This window comes from Bos taurus, chromosome 21 (assembly GCF_002263795.3).
Source record: "Bos taurus isolate L1 Dominette 01449 registration number 42190680 breed Hereford chromosome 21, ARS-UCD2.0, whole genome shotgun sequence".
NCBI lineage: Eukaryota > Metazoa > Chordata > Mammalia > Artiodactyla > Bovidae > Bos > Bos taurus.
Genome location: NC_037348.1, coordinates 12610877 through 12628535, shown reverse-complemented (window position 1 = coordinate 12628535; position 17659 = coordinate 12610877). Strand labels below are relative to the sequence as shown.

The window sequence follows — 17659 nt, the reverse complement described above, 5'->3', positions numbered from 1 at the left end:
TGCACCTATAGTGCTGTGCTCTTTGGAGATATTGGGGAAGCCAGCAAAGCCTCAAAGAAGGAAAAATCCACTGCCTGATTTATTCATTTATTTATTATTTATTGGCTTTGTTCTTTAAAGAACAACCATGCTGCAACACAGGCATATTATTTGTTCTTCATTTAGCTGTCTCTAAAACTTAGCTGAAAGACTCAGTGGGTTTTTTTTTTTTTTTTTTGACATTTTATAAGCAAATGGTCAATGAAAAAAATAATACTCTTAATACATTTTATATAATAATATGTATTTTAATGTTACAGAGTTGGAATTTGTAATTATTTTCCTTAAAATTATTATAATAGTTACATTATTTTTCTTATAATCATCCTCTATAGCATAAAACAAAGGATCCTTTTGAAATTTGAGTTCTGGATCTGGAAAGTTCCATGCTTTCATCTCTTCTGTTACATGGTGATACCTATTTGCTCATGAAAGTGTAAGGCACTCAGTCCTGTCTGACTCCTTGCGACCCCATGGACTGTAGCCTGCCAGGCTCTGTCCGTGGAATTCTCCAGGCAAGAACACTGCAAGGGGTTGCCATTTCCTTCTCCAGGGGTTCTTCCCAACCCAGGAATCATGAAGTAGACCCTAAATCATGTGAATTTTATCTGTGCCTTGGTGTTTTCTGAAATTCGTATGGAGAAGTAAAACCCATTCTTTCTCAAATGTAGGAATCTAAAAATGTGCACGCAGTCGCAGTTATCTGGTTCACTGGTTTAATTGCACCAGTGGCCATCTCTGTTTTTATTACACATTTCCCTCTATAAATGAGAAGGCTTGTATGTTAAGGAAAAATATAAGCACATGTAATAACAGTTTCCTCTTCCTGAACGAGCCACTATCACTCTTCCCAGACAATTTGGTAGCAGCAGCAGATGGAACGCTGTGTTTGCTAAACTGCGTTATCACCACGTCCCCTGGTTCAATCTGAAACGTGTAAATAAAGCCAGCGTGATGCAGATAGAGCTGCCAGATGATCTTTCATACGATGCAGGGCAACATGCGTGAACTTGTCCTGGGAGATCCTTGCTTTGGAAACGTAAACGAACCCCAGGATTCTTTAAGCTAGACAGAAGGTGATTCTTTCCTTTTCATTTCTTTGCATTCTCAGTGGGCAAGGACTTGACATTTATGAAGCACCTGGAGTGTACCAAATGCTTGACATATGATAGTTAATTCTCCAAACACTCCAATTAGGGTCAGGATTATGATCCCCCTTTTTCAGATAGCAGAATTGTGACTCCAGAAACCATTAGGAACTTGAGGTGTTCACAATGCTAGTAGGTGACAAGACCAGTGTTGAACTCACTTTCTCCTGACTCCATAGCCTGTGATTAATAAAATATGCAGACCTGAGGATTTGGTACATCTTAAGTCCCCCCTACCCCCGCTGCAAACTTTTCATCTGTTGTTGTAAACCCTGGCTACTTCAGCTCCTAAATAAGAATGGATGCATTTTATTATGTTGTAAATTATGGTATGTATTTTTTGCAAGTTGCACATAAAGTTTGCTAAAATGTTTCACAAGACAAGTTAAAAAAGTAAGAATGGAAAGAAATGTTTTTCTCCAAATATTTTCAAAAAGCGTAATTTAACATGCATTCTTATGAAAATTGGGCAAAGAATACTGGAAATGAACATTAGATAGAAGTATGTAACTGAATAATATGTCTAAGAACCATGTGTTCTATAGTAAGTTGAGAGCCATAGACACCAAAGAAGCAAATGACAAAAACAACAAGTTGAGCTGAATGCCTCCCCTTTGAAATGTCCACACTTGCTCTGGACTTAATTATCCTGGACTGGGAATCCATTGCCACATATATGTGGACACAGACACCTCACTTAACCTCTTTGGACCTTGGTTCCCTATTAATGGAAATGTAATATCAAAGACCATATAACATGTCCATTGGTATACCAGAAGATATAATTAGAGAAAATTCCCATCAAGAGTAGTTGGTTTTCAGTCGCTAAGTTGTGTCCAACTCTTTTTGACCCCATGGACTGCAGCACGCCAGGCTTCCCTGGCCTTCAGTGTCTCCCAGAATTTTCCAGCTCATGTCCATCCAGTCAGTGATGCCATCCAACCATCTTATCCTCTCTTGCCCCCTTCTTCTCCTGCCCTCAGTCTTTCCCAGCATCAGGGTCTTTTCCAGTGTGTAGGCTCTTCACCGTAGGTGCCAAAGTATTGGAGCCTCAGCTTCAACATCAGTCCTTCCAATGAATATTCAGGGTTCATTTCCTTTAGGATTGACTGGCTTGATCTTGCTGTCCAAGGGACTCTCAAGTATCTTCTCCAGCACCAGTTTGAAAGCGTCAGTTCTTTGGCACTCAGCCATCTTTATGGTGCAACTCTCACACCTGTACATGAGGACGTTGGCTATAAAGGTAGCCTTTGCAATGTAGAGAGTGAAAAGAACGTTTGCTGCTAGAGTGATGAAAAGGATAGAGGTGTGATGCAAATTGAGAGAAAAAGACAGTAGTTGTTGTGGACTGGCATCCCCTGGAAAGGTCTCATGGAGACCGGGAATATAAGTTGGACCTTTAGGTCATTCTGCTGGAGTTGGGAGGCCTGAAATCTTCTCTTTAACCCTAAGCACTTGTTTCCTGGGTTGATGCAAATGATCTTTTGATACTAATATAAACCTGATTTCCTCTGTTCTTCCTCTTTATCCATTCATTTCTCCATCAAATACACACTGTCTCAGCACTAAGGATGTACCTACCACAGTTGTTGGTACTGAGAGCACAAGTTGAGGTAAGGCAGTCTGGTCTTATCTGTTGGCCCACCAATTCAAATAGGGCATAGGGGAACAGGAGGCTCTTCTAACATCTTTTTAAAATTTTGCTTATTTATTTTCGACTACTCTGGGTCTTCATCGCTGTTCACAGCCTTCCTGTAGGTGTGCCTAGTTGGGTGTGTGGTCTTCTCACTGCAGTGGCTTCTCTTGTTGCAGAACGTGGGCTCTAGGCACACAGGTTTCCGTAGTTAGTTACACAGCGCAGGCTTAGTTGGCCCACGGCGTGTGGAATCTTCCTGGACCGGGGATGGAACCCATCTCCCCTGCATTGGTAGATGATTTCTTAGCCACTGGACCAGCAGAGAAGACCCATTTCTTCCAGTGTTAATGAAGCACTCAAGCTATGTAAATGTAAATATCGTCTTATAGCATAGAAGCTACCATGCCCTGTTGAATACACAGATTCATTGCCCAAAGGCAATAAAAGCCACTCAGAGAACAAAAATGACATTTACCACTAATCATGAGAGTACTTGCCCTCAGGTGAATTTTTCCCTCTCATATATGGCTAGCATATGTCATGTGCAGAGATTCTAGGGAGAAGGGTAGAAACTTCCACAAAAGAAAAAGCCTTTTTCTCCCTGTCCAAGAACAATACTTTGGACATGATTGGTCCCTTACTGTGCTAATGAATTTTAGGTAAAACTGATTTAGGTTCATCACATGCCCCTATTTATCCAAATATTTCCATTTACTGTTTTTATATTCCCCCTTTTTTAAAAACTCAGTATTATATTTACTGTTTCCATTAAAATAAGCCAGGACAAGCTGCTCATGCTTTCAGTTTGTGTTTTCAGTCTCTACTATAGTCTTTACTAATAGCCTAGGATTTAGATGTCAGTTACAAGGGTTCTTGGGCTTCCCCGATGGCTCAGCAGGTAAAGAATCTTCCTGTAATGCAGGAGACATGGGTTCGATCCCTGGGTCAGGAAGATCCCCTGGAAGAGGAAATGGCAACCCACTCCAGTATTCTTGCCTGGAAAATCCATGGACAGAGGAGCCTGGCAGGCTCCAGTCCACGGGGTCACAAAGAGTCAGGCATGACTTTAGCAACTGAGCGTTAGTAGAAGGGTTCTACAGTGAGAACTGATACCAGGTTAAGTCCAAGCAGGGATGACCCATCTATTTTCCTGATTCTTTCTAAATAAAACTTAGCTTTAAAGGAAGGCTTTTGAGTGGTCCCTGATAAGACAAAGTGCTCTTAGGCAATTGTGGAGAAGTATGTGATGACCCCAGTGTGCCAGCCTGTGGTGGCAAGGTCACTGCCCAGGGCCAGTGAGATGCATAAAACGTCCAAGCAGCCAGGTCAGAGTGCTCAGTGATGAGAAAGATCGGAAACGACAGCAGCTATAGCATTGATATATAGTAAATACATACAGAATTTAACCAGTCCTGTGGATAGGAGAATAAAAAATAGTCTGCACATTTTTACTATGATGTTTTATTTCACTCTTTATTTTTAGTAAATCTGCACATTGTTTTACTTCTTGATGATGCTTTTTCAGTGAGTAAATAATAAAGAGTTGCATGTTTAATGAATAATGATAATCAAGTACTGATAATCCATGTTTCAAGATAATTGTTGATGAACTTATTCACATTTCCTGTCTACCACTGTGACCATGATCACATCACTGATACATGTAAACTTAAATTGCAAACCTGCTGAAGAGTCTTCAACTGTCAATAGTTATTTTTAGAAGACCACTTCTGGAAACATGGTTTTAAATTATATAGCCCAAAAGATGTGTTTACACATCCTTGTGTGCAGCATGACTTTTCGTTTAGATCAAATGACTGTTCTTCCACACTTACCTCATCTTCCATTCCAAAGTTTCCTTATGCATGTATGAGAAAGGGCAAGGTACACGTTAATAGGTTCACTTCAGTAGCATCAGTGTATCAAAGACCCTGTGAAGAGTCAAATGATGCCAGTCTTATCAGCATGCCATCAAATGACTCAGACAATATCAAGTAAGTTAATTCTGAAGTCTTGTAGCTTTGCACAGTGGCAATATTGTAGCCAATGAGGTTTATCTGAGGGGTGATTACTGCTAATTGAAAACTTTTCCAGTACCCTGCTGTGGCAACCTGAAATGTTATATTTTTTCATCCACTGTATGGAATCAAAATAGAGCTTTTACAAGTTAGTTTTACAAAAAATGAAATCTCTGACATCAGGAATGCTATTGTAAATTTATTTTGAACGTGTAGCATTGAGGGTTATTTAATTCCATAGTGATAATATGAATGCAGATTTTGATGAAGCATAGCACCATGGCTAATAAGATACTCATGTAAGTTGAATGGATCTTTGAAGCATAAATTTACAAGTGATAGATCATGGTACCCTATTATCCACGATTGCATACAGACAAGTGATAATGCACCACCAATTGAATTAGCAGCTGTAGTGTCCACATTTATAAATATTTTATATATACAGAGTTGGGATAGCAACAGCAAAGTTTTCATGGCAAAGGTATGTCAGATATAAAAATACATTTCATTCAGCATGGCTGTGTGCACTTTCTTTTTGCTGCCAGTCATCCATCTATCAGTCTGCTTTTAAGAGTGTTTGAAACCTTTGATGAACTCTCAGTCAACTTAAACATTCTCCAAAGCTATTGAACTCATGTGGGGGAAAAAAGAAATCTTTTCAGTGTTTGTTGCATTTTCGTCATATCAGTTGGAAAATTTTTAATCAAAATTTTTGATAACTGAAGATTCTAATAACTTCATCTTTGGGAGCTTTTAGTAGATAGAAATCAATTTTAAAAGAACTGGCAAAAATAACGATTTTTTTTTCTTTACAAAAGCAAAGGATATTCAACACAAAGCAATCTGTAAGGTGAGATCCTATGCATGATTTGGTGTTTAAATTTACAAGTTACACTTTGGATTATCTCAGTTTGTGGGATTAAAAAAACTTTTGATTTTTAATAGGATAAATATAAATTCTACCCAGGATTGGAAGGAAATTGAGAAGCCACTTATTTTTCAGCATAAATTTGAAGAATTTCAACTTTAGAAGAATTTGAAAAATTATACAGACAACTTACTTAGAGTTTTATCTTTAAAAAAAGTTTGATAAAGTTCATATGAATGAATATAGTGACTTTGAAATTATTTGGGCTGAAATATATACAGATTTTAATATTTTAAAAACAGAATCAAGAATATTCATCATGTATCATATTTTTATTGTGAATTTTCAAAGTACCTCAGTCCCTGGAGAGAAAGTATTTTTGTAATTAAAATTATGGTCTACAGTAGAGTCAATTAAATGTATCAATTTAACAATGATTAAGTGCAACTCTGAAGATAGGTAAGAACAATTTTATGAAATGTAAGTGAAAAGATGACATTAAAGATAATGTTACGTTTGTGGAAAAGTAATTTTGACATGGGACTATAAACAGCTATAACTAGAAAACCAATTAAATATATGAATATATGGAATGAGTAATCATTCTCATGTATCATTTTACAATTGACATAATATGGGCAAGTTTCTTTTGTTCTTATGTATGTAAAATATATGTTTTTATCTTGAAACAATGTCGTTATGAAAACTAAAATGAAATAATTTTATAGATCCACTAATACAATAAAGCGAGTTGTCAGTTGAGAGATACTTCAAAAATTACATAGTCCTGTTTACTTTTACTCTTAAAAGTATACAGATATGGTTCATAAATTATCTTGTTACCCTAGATACAGTGAAATTTTTAGCTTAGTCTTTAAATACTGATTATTCAAACTAAAACATCAAATTCATTAAAAAGTGAGAGAATCTTGTGAGAATCATTTATTATTTTGTTGTACTAACCCAGAATCTCTGCATTTGGGGTGTTTCAAGAGGAAGAAAAAAAAATCAGTCAACTAAAGTAGGAAATTGTTATGAAATGGAGCCACATAGAAATTTGAGTCATTTTCCAAAAAAATTGTTTTGACCTAAATTCTATGCTGTTGAAAAGAGGAAGCCACTTTTGCCCTTTGGGTCAAATTCCCTGGTGCTTCCAAATCCTCCTTTAAAAACGTGAATATTTCTGTAGCAGACAGAGATGGGTTTTCACCACTGTGCCCATTAATAGATGTTGGTGGATTGCTGAACATGAATTAAGTTGTTCTGGCAGTATATCCAGTTTTAATACAAACCACTTGAAGAATTAGAGAGTAAGGGAAATAAGAAAACTGGATTGAAAAAAGTGAAAATGTCTTGCAAGTTTGACTTTTCAAGAGGAAGCAATGAGTATGACCGCCTACTATACAGGATCATTGGATAAATGGGTGCAGAACAGATGGTGAGACATTACTCAGGCCATCCCAGCAGACGACCTTCATGTATTTATGATATGACAGTGAAAAAAAATTTTAATATACCCAGAGGCTATTTTCAGAGAAGGCAATGGCACCCCACTCTAGTACTCTTGCCTGGAAAATCCCATGGACGGAGGAGCCTGGTAGGCTGCAGTCCATGGGGTCGCTAAGAGTAGGGCACGACTGAGCGAGTTCACTTTCACTCTTCACTTTCATGCATTGGAGAAGGAAATGGCAACCCAATCCGGTGTTCTTGCCTGGAGAATCCCAGGGACGGGGGATCCTGGTGGGCTGCCATCTATGGGGTCGCACAGAGTCGGACACGGCTGAAGCGACTTAGCAGTAGCAGCAACGAGTCATTGAAATCACTGTGAGGTAGTATGTTTTCCTTCCTCCATCCATGGGTCCACTTTGATGGAACAGAGAATACAAGATGAGAATGATTTTTTTTTTTATTTTGTTGCAAAGAAGATTATTATAGAAATTGTCTCTTGGATTTAGAAGATAATTTAGTATAATTCTAACCTAAGTAAAATTTTAGGTAGAAAAAATAAGTTTTGTTAGGTTTATTTGTGATTTTAGGTATTACATATTAGATGTAACAGCTACAGTGACTCAGCTTGGCCTGAGATAAGAAGTTAGTAACTAAATCCCAGTTACAATAGAGTTCATAAGGGAACTAGAATATGGTATCAGAATATAAGATATAGTGTGAAAATGCCCTTCTTTAGGGAATCATCTTTTATCCAACATGTGAGTGATTTCAAGATTAGTTTTATAAGCATTGGCTACCTAACATGGTTAGATCATGGCATCCAGTCCCATCCATCCCTTCATGGCAAATAGAAGGGGAAAAACGTGGAAGCAGTGACAGACTTTATTTTCTTGCACTCCAAAATCACTGCTGATGGTGATTGCAGCCATGAAATTAAAAGATGCTTGCTCCTTGGAAGGAAAGTTATGACCAACCTAGACAGCATATGAAAAGCAGAGACATCACTTGGCCAACAAAGGTCTGTGAGTTGAAGCTATGTTTTTTCCAGTAGTCCTGTACGGGTGTGAAAGTTGGACCATAAACAAGGCTGAGCGCCAAAGAATTGATGCTTTCAAATTGTGGTGCTGGAGAAGACTCCTGAGAGTCCCTTGGACTGCAAGGAGATCAAACCATTCTGTCTTAAAGGAATCAACCCTGAATATTTATGCTGAAGGTGAAGCTCCAATATTTTTGCCACCTAATGCAAAGAGTTGACTCACTGGAAAAGACTCTGATGCTGGGAAGGATTGAGGCAAAAGGACAAGGGGATGGCAGAGGATGAGATGCTTAGGTAGCATCACTGACTCAGTGTAAATGAATTTGAGCAGATTTTGGGAGACAGTGAAGGACAGAGGAGCCTGGTGTGCTGTATTCCGTGGGGTCCCAAAGAGTCAGATACAACTTAGCGACTGAACAACAACAACCTAACGTGGGAAAATGCATTTTAAGTGTTCTTTAATCAGAGTAAGGATAATATTCTTAGACAGCTGAATATCATCTGGATGTCCAACATACCCTATTGCTATCTGCTGCAAGCCTTTCTGAGGAACTAACAGAAGAGAGATAAGTAAGCTAACCTTGTGAAGACAGAGCAACTCAAGATCTGCCAGTTAAAGAAGTTACAGAATTCTCTGAGAGAAGCAGCAACTCTACAGGGAAATGAATTTCTTTTTTCTGTGGAGTTCCCTTCATCAGTTCATGATATTGAGATGGGGACATGCTTGCACACGACAAGTGGTCACATCTCATGAGTAGTCAGGAACTTGGGGGAGCCGATAAGTAAATTGTGAAAAATGTGAATTTATTACCTGAAGTCACTCAGTTGCTAATAACCAGGTTACGATAATACTGGCATAATGATTTCTATAGCAGACCAATAAAAATGAAGTAACTGAGTTCAATCTTTTATGTTTCTTAGGAATCTGAGAAAAAGGGCTTAATTAAAAGAATCTACATGGTACAGGATATTGTCTCAACTGTTCAAAACATCTTGGAGGAATTAGCCTCTTTTGGAGAAAGAATTAAAAAGTAAGTCCTGCATTTGTATTATTGTGTTTGGAGTAAAACTGCCATGTTCTTGGACCAGCAAGGGGGAGGGTCTTGGGGAGGGTAGGATCAGAAAATACAAAAACAAACAAAAAACAGAAACAACAGTCTTGGGCCTCTTAACTTTGGTTGGTTGCTTCTTCAGGTTTGTCAGCTTCACAAGGGTGGACCACATGACCCAATTTATGCTAGTTATCTGAGCATAATTATTAATAGTGCCTTTTTTATTCTAAACATACTCTGGTTTAAGTAATAAACTATAGATTAAAACATAGATTTAATTCTCTAATGGAGTCTCAATTGAGAAAGCCTCTCCGTGATTCATGTTTTTTTTTTTTTTGCTTACTTTGTTTTACGCATTGTTAACTCTGTGTTACTTGGTCTTCATTTGATATCCATGAACAGAGAAGGTTTTTTTTATTAATAGTAAGTGATTGCTCCCTACTTTAAATCCAGAGTTGTATCAGCCACATTGTTCTTTCTAAAGAGCAACTACTGTTCTTATTTTATTGGCCATTCTAGTTTCTTTACATAAAGGACATATTTTTTAGAAATTACATGGGTAAAGAAGAGATTAAAATTAGTACTAAAAGCCAAGTGAAATTTTGTCCATGAAGATGTAGGGAAATCAATAAGTGGTGGTTAACATCAGGAAATATAAACAGCTAATGTGGAACTTTCTGTGGTTACTGATTTTCTTCCTCAGTCACTTATTATAACAAATTGCCCTTGAACATCCATTTATTATTGGCATAGAAAACATGTTTCTTTTGCTTAAAAGGCAGGTTAAAAGTTATCTTTAAACAAGTTTAGTGAGTTTTTATTGAATTTACACGTTATTTTCATGAGCAGTGTCGAGAAAAATTAAGGAGTAGTAGGATTTTTGATCATGTATATTGATACATGTCTGCTTTATCTCTCTAGGTTTCATATAAATTGAAAAATGACTACTGAATGTACCCTCAAAGTTGCTTAGCAAAAATATAAGTGACAGTAAAAAATAGTGCAGTGATGAAGAGGGCACTATAATTTCTCATTCACTCATTCAACTATCAGTGTTTGAATCTCAGGCACTGACTTGGTTTAAGAATAAGAAGTGCATCCAAATTAACAATGACGATAGAAACCAACCAATGTCATGTGCCAGCCAGACACTGTTCTAAGTCTTTGACATGTAGCAACTTCTTTAAGGGGTTATTTAGAGAAATTGGATTAAATGATTCCAACAACCCTGCAGAGTAAGGATTGTTAGTATCCGCATTTTACAGATGAGGAAACTGAAGCACAGAATGATTAAACATGCAGCCCAGATCACACAGTGAATAAGCCATGGAGCTTGGATTTGAATCTGCCTGCCTCACTTTATACTATAGTGTCATTATCCTCTGGATATCTGTTTTGTGTATGTGTGTGAGTGTGTGTTTGCCTTTATGTTTTGTTTTTCTATTGTGGTATAGCTGATTACAATAGTATATTAGTTTCAGATGTACAGAATAATAAGTTTTTATAGATTACATTCCATTTAAGGTTATTATAAAACATTGGGTATATTCCCTGTGTTGTACTTGTATATCCCTGTAACTTATTTCTTTTAAACATGGTAGATTGTACCTTTTAATCCTCTCCCCATGTCTTGGTACTCCCCACTTTCTTCTCTATAGGAATCTATTTTCCAATGAAGGGAAAGAACACTAATAAGACAGCTAAAATAACAATGATGCTGGATAGAGGCTAGATGGGATGTGGAGATGGGTACTGCATCCCCGGAAGGATGTAGGAGAGAGAGAGAGACAGAGGAAAGTTCTGAAGAAGCAACAATTTATCAGCATCTCTAAGGATGGGAAGAGCCAGCTGGGCATAGAGCTGATGAATGGGAGCTTCAGTGGCTGGGTGGCTTTGTGCAAAGGCTCAAAGCCCAAGACTGTGCTCGATGGAGGGAGGTGGAGGGGAAATAGCATGTCTGTGCCACCGGGGACGGATGTGGCGGTTCCTGGAGGTGAGGCAGGTCACACGGGCCTTGAGTGGATGCAGAAAGTCAATGAAAAAAAAGTGAGCAAGAGATGGACTGGCAGGAAAGAAGATAAGAGGATGTGGAGTGGGGGCAAGGCTGAGGACGGAAGGCCATGTCCTTTGGTAAGACTGTCTCCGGGCTTGCATGTCTGTTAATAGACAAATGTGGCTGTTGTGCTGTTGATAATGGTCAAGGAAATGTGTCTGATGAGAAGAGGGCAGAGTGATTTAAGCAGCCCCTCAGCTCTGCAGTGCCTTTTGGCGGCGGCCGTGCCCAACACAGCTGTGGTGGCCATGTCTCGAGACGTATTTTCAGCCATGAACAGAGCACTGTTCTGCCCAGCTGTGACACAGGAAGGCGCATGAGGCTCAACTCCTATTAATTCTTCAGCCATTCATTATTGCAGTGACCTTAAGGTTCCCGCTGGGCATTCAAGCGCAACATCATGTGTAACTCTGTTGGAATTCCATTGTAACTCAGTGCATAAGGACCAGGAAAACTTTTACCCAACTTTTGGCAGCTAGAGAATAAATAAGCATGCTTAAATCTCTCAGAGCGGGCTTCCCTTGTTACTGGCAGAGAAGACCCTGATGATTCTGTATTCACTTGGAGCGAATGGTATTTTCTTTTCTCCACATTCTCCAATTACCTTCTCATTGTATACAGATTTCAAATGTATGTATACATCAGGCTAATATTTGCTTAGCATGTGGCATTTGTATTATCCCAGGCAGCAGACAGGGTGGGTCAGAAGAGTAATGTATATTATTTGTCCTGTTACTATGAAGTGTTGGCTACAGCACTAGTGTCCTTGAGTGGTTAGGGAAATCTCCTCTCTGCAGAGAAGATAATGAGATTAAGGTAGACTTAGGACAGGGGAGTCGTCCTTGCAGATGTTCTGGAGTAAGGCTTAGAAGGCATGTTTCTAGGAAGAACTTCTCTGACTCTGAAGTCATGCTGTGAAATATTAAAAGATGAGAAAGCAGGATAAGTGAAGTTTGGATGAAGGTGAGCACAAGCAGAAGGACAAATTGACGTATCTTGTTTTTAATCTAAAGTTACATGTTGAGGGACTTCCTTTGTAGCCTGTTGGCTAAGACTCTGCTTTCTCAGTACAGGGGGCCTGGGTTCAATCTCGCATCTGGTAACTAGATCCCATGTGCTGCAACTAAGACTCAGCACAGCCAAATGAATATTTAGTTACATGTTGAAAGGGACAGAGAATGAAGGCAGAATGACCAGGGGTGAGGGCAGAAGGCCAGCTGTGGGGAGTGAGTTCACAAACTGGGGCGAAAACCATGACGGAGAGCATCCTGTGAGGTAAATCACAAAAGAGTAGTCTGCAGGCTTTTGTGGCCCGTGTCTCTGTTTCTGTGGATAGAAGAGTCAAAGGACTTCATTTTTTCTGTGCCTAGGAAATGAAGAAGATAACGACTCTGTTGACACAAAGGTCACCCAGTGTGGTACCCAGTTGGGGGAGGAACTCTAGAATGGAGTTGTTCCCACCTTACTGGGTGTTGAGACAGTTATTTGTGGGTTTTGTCAAAGATATTCTTAGGATATGTTAGTGAACCTGAAGAGCTGAATGAATGAAGGAGATTCCTTGAATGTTTTCCTTAACTGAAATGTTCAAGTCGGGCATTCCCTTAGGATTTAATGGAGAGCTCCCAAGTCAGGAAATCCATCAAAGTCCATGAAAATGCTTAACAGATTGTTTAATTTTGAGATATAAAGCTTTGACTTACCAGAGTTCTTCAATCTTGGATGTTCTTTGAAAGACCAGCACTGCAACATATTTCCATGGTAACTGGAGTGAAGAGTCTAGTAAGGTTTTGAGGGTTAGTGCTACTATATACTACTCAATTCAGTTCAGTTGCTCAATCGTGTCTGAGTCTTTGTGACACCATGGACTGCAGCACACCAGGCTTCCCTGTCCATCACCAACTCCCGGAGCTTGCTCAAACTCATGTCCATTGAGTTGGTGATGCCATCTGAGCATCTCATCCTCTGTCATCCCCTTCTTCTCCTGCCTTCAATCTTTCCCAGCATCAGGGTCTTTTGCAATGAGTCAGTTCTTCACATCAGGTGGCCAAAGTATTGGAGTTTCAGCTTCAGCATCAGTCGTTCCAATGAATATTCAGAACTGATTTCCTTTAGGATAGACTGGTTGTATCTCCTTGCAGGCCAAGGGATTCTCAAGAGTCTTCTCCAACACCACAGTTCAAAAGCATCAATTCTTCAGTGCTCAACTTTCTTTATAGTCCAACTCTCACATCCATACATGACTACTGGAAAAACCATAGCCTTGACTAGGCAGAACTTTGTTGGCAGAGTAATGCCTCTGCTTTTTAATATGCTGTCTAGGTTGGTCATAGCTTGTCTTCCAAGGAGCAAGCATCTTTTAATTTCATGGCTGCAATCACCATCTGCAGTGATTTTTAAAACCAAAAAAAAAAAAGTCTCTCACTGTTTCCATTGTTTCCCCACCTATTTGCCATGAAGTGATGGGACCAGATGCCATGATCTTAGTTTTCTGAATGTTGAGTTTTGAGCCAACTTTCTCACTGTCCTGTTTCACTTTCTTCAAGAGGCTCTTTAGTTCTTTGCTTTCTGTCATAAGGGTGGTGTCATCTTTGTATCTGAGGTTATTGATACTTCTCTTGGAAATCTTGATTCCAGCTTGTGCTTCATCCAGCCTAGCATTTCTCATGATATACTCTGCATATAAGTTAAATAAGCAGGGTGACAATATATAGCCTTGATGTACTCCTTTCCTTATTTGGAACCAGTCTGTTGTTCCATGTCCAGTCCTAACTGTTGCTTCTTGACCTTCATACAGATTTCTCAGGAGGCAGGTCAGGTGGTCTGGTATTCCCATCTCTTTAAGAATGTTCCACAGTTTGTTGTGATCCACACAGCCAAAGGCTTTGGTATAGTCAATATGCAGAAGTAGATGTTTTTCTATGTTTCAAAGTTCTCCAAGCCAAGCTTCAACATGAACCATGAACTTCCAAATGTTCAAGCTGGATTTAGAAAAGGCAGTGGAACCAGAGATCAAATTGCCAACATCTGTTGGATCATAGAAAAAGCAAGAGAATTCCAGGAAAACATCTATTTCTGCTTTATTGACTATGCCAAAGCCTTTGACTGTGTGGATCACAACAAACTATATAGAGCTACTCAACACTAAAAAAGCTTAAGATCATGGCATCTGGTCCTGTCACTTCATGACAAATAGGAGGAGAAAAGCTGGAAGCAGCAACAAATTTTATTTTCTGAGCTCTAAAATCTCTGCTGAGGGTGACTGCAGCCATGAAATTAAAAGATGCTCGCTCCTTGAATGGAAAGACGTCACTTTGCAGACAAAGATCCATATAGTCAAAGCTTTGGTTTTTCCAGTAATCATGTATGGATGTGACAATTGGACCGTAAAGAAGGCTCAGCACTGAAGAACTGATGCTTTTGAACTGTGATTGTTGGAGAAGACTCTTGACAGTCCCATGGACAGCAAGGAGATCAAACCAGTCAATTCTGAAGGAAATCAGTCGTGAATATTCATTGGAAGGACTGATGCTGAAGCTGAAGCTCCAATACTTTGGCCACCTGATGCAAAGAGCTGAGTCATTGGAAAAGACCCTGATGCTGGGAAAGATTGAAAGCAAAAGGAGAAGGGAGTGGCAGAGAATGAGATGGTTAGACAGCATCACCGACTCAGTGGACATGAATTTGAGCAAATTATGGAAGATAAAACTTCCAGAGAATTTGTCCACACTCTGTGAAAGACAGGGGAGCCTGGTGTACTGCAGTCCATGGGGTCACGAAGAGTCAGACACGACTAAGCGACTAAACAGCAAAGCCAGTATATAATATCTTTGAATTAAGTCCTCAGTTTTATAAGCAGGAATATTGAGTGGATTAAATGAGTAAAATGACCTCCTTACATTTTCTGAAATGTCTACTATATAAGCAGTGAGTGTAGGTTCTTTTTACAATTTTCATTTATGGCTGTGCTGGATCTTCAGTGCTTTGTTCAGCCTTTCTCTAGTTGCAGTAAGCAGAGGCTACCCTTCGTTGTGGTACGCGGGGTTCTTGTTGTGGAGGCTTCTCTTGTTGTGAAGCACAGGTCCTAGGCATGCAGGTTTCAGTAGCTGGGGCTCTCAGGCCCTAGAGCACAGGCTTAGTAATTGTGCAAGGGCTTAGTTGCTCCGTGGCATGTAGAATCTTCTCAGACCAGGAATTGAACCCATGTCCCCAGCATTGGCAGGGGGATTATCCACTGCTCCACCAGGGAAGTCCCGAGTGTGGGCTCTTGAAGCAGCTCTCTGGATTCAGATCCTAGCTCTGTCACTTAGACTGGAAGTGATTTGTGGCCAACTACTACCTCTCCTGACTCAAGTTCTCATCTGTAGAATGGACATACCAGAAATTCCTATTCATAACATATCTGGAAAAATTAGATGATTTAGTGCCTGTAATGTGTTTAAACTAGCGGGTGGCCTGTAGTAATCACTTAAAATTTTTCATGATTATGAATATTGGTAAAATTGCTTTGACTTTCTTTTTCTGTGTATTAAACTTTTTAAAACCTGTGAAACATTTAACCATTTTACTACTAAAACTGTGGGTTGCTTAGGAAAAAAATACATGACTTCACTGACTAGGATGTTGGGAGGGCAAATCCAACATGGTGTGTGCAAATGTGTCTGGTACGTAACTTCATTTTTAGCATCCAGCAGATAAAGACACATGACTCACCACATACTTGCACACGAGCAAATGATCATTGAGATCTTTATAAGGATTGCATTAATTGGGAAAAATTGACATCTTGATAAAAATTTTTTTAATATATGAATGTAATATAGTCCTTCATCTATTTGGGTTATCTTTATTGAAGTAATATTTTCAATATTACTTTAAGAGTTTTATACATAAATATTTGACACATTTTTGTGAGATATAGTCTGAAGTACTTGATTTGTTTCAGTTATTTTAAACGGCCTCTTTTTTTCCGGTTTTATCTCCACCTGTTTGTTACAGGATAGAAAAGTGAAATTTGTTTTCCAACATTGACTTTGTATCTGTCAACCTTGATAAACTTAGTTATCTTAATTTTCGTATGAAGATTATTATTCTGGATGTTGTATTATATAAACATATTGTCTAGGAATATATTTTTCTTTCTTATTTTTCAGTCCTTATACATTTTACTTTGTTTTCTTGCTTTATTGTCTTGGATAGTAACACCAATTGGAGAAGGCAATGGCACCCCACTCCAGTACTCTTGCCTGGAAAATCCCATGGGCGGAGGAGCCTGGTAGGCTACAGTCCATGATGGGGTCACGGGGAGTCGGACACGACTGAGCGACTTCACTTTCACTTTTCACTTTCATGCATTGGAGAAGGAAATGGCAACCCACTCCAGTGTTCTTGCCTAGAGAATCCCAGGGACGGGGGAGTCTGGTGGGCTGCCGTCTATGGGGTCGCACAGAGTCGGACACGACTGAAGCAACTTAGCAGCAGCAGCAGCAGCAGCAGTAACACCAATACAGTGTTCAACAGAAGTGGTATTTAGCGAACATTCTTTCTCATACTCCTGTCTTTTTCAGAGAGAAACCTTTCAACGTTTTGCCCTTAATGATGTTGTTTTCTGTAAAGATGCTTTATCAGCTTCAGGAATTTACTGTTTATTCCTATTTTGCTGAGATTTTTTATCATGAATGTAGGTTGAGTTTTGTCAAACTTTTGTCTGTGTTCTTTGAGATCATCTTTTGGTGTTCTTCTATTTTTGCTAATGTGTATTATTATTGTTGATTTTCAAATATTAAACCAATCTTACATTTCTGGAATGAAGCCAGCTTCATCTTGCTACCCAGTCTCCTTATATATGCTGGGATTTTATTTACAATTTTTTTTTACTTATGATATTTGCAGCTTTAATCATCCGTGAGATTGGATATATAGTTCTTGGAAATTCCTTACAGCGTGAAGGTTATGCTAGACTCATACAATAAGTGGGCAGTATTCTCTCTCATTATCTGCAGTTTGTGTAAATCTTGTGTCATTACTTCCTTTAAGAGTTTATAGAGTTTTCTGGTTAAGTCTCTGGGTCTGAAGTTTTCTTTCAGGAAAGATTTTAATCAAATAGTCAGTTTCTGTGGTATATATAGGTTTGTTCAGCTATTCTATTTCTTCTCATATCTGTTTGTGTATCATTTTCTAAGAGTGTGTCCATTTAAAATTTTCTACTTTTTGACATAAAGTTGTTTATATAAACCTTCTTGTCGTCGATGACAGTGGAATCTAGCATTGTCCACTTCTTTATATTTAAAATTGTGTTTTCCCTTCTTCTTGACAGTCATTTATCAACTATATTATTCTTTAGCAAGAACTGTCTTTACC

The 17659-nt window shown here is 38.8% G+C and overlaps 1 protein-coding gene and 1 pseudogene across 8 annotated transcripts in view; both read left to right on the top strand.

Annotated features, from left to right (window-relative positions):
* The window catches only part of MCTP2 (multiple C2 and transmembrane domain containing 2), a 259662-nt gene that overhangs the window by 226682 nt on the left and 15321 nt on the right, over positions 1-17659 (top strand). For 7 of the 8 annotated variants that reach the window (XM_005221777.5, XM_059879251.1, XM_059879252.1 and 4 more), the window contains one exon: positions 9119-9228. In XM_005221777.5, coding sequence (XP_005221834.1) covers positions 9119-9228 — 110 coding nt within the window. Of the gene's footprint in view, positions 1-5662; positions 5695-9118; positions 9229-17659 lie in introns of those variants that run through there. The other variant, XM_059879254.1, reaches the window with a different exon arrangement.
* Positions 4841-4968, top strand: LOC112443349 (uncharacterized; annotated as a pseudogene).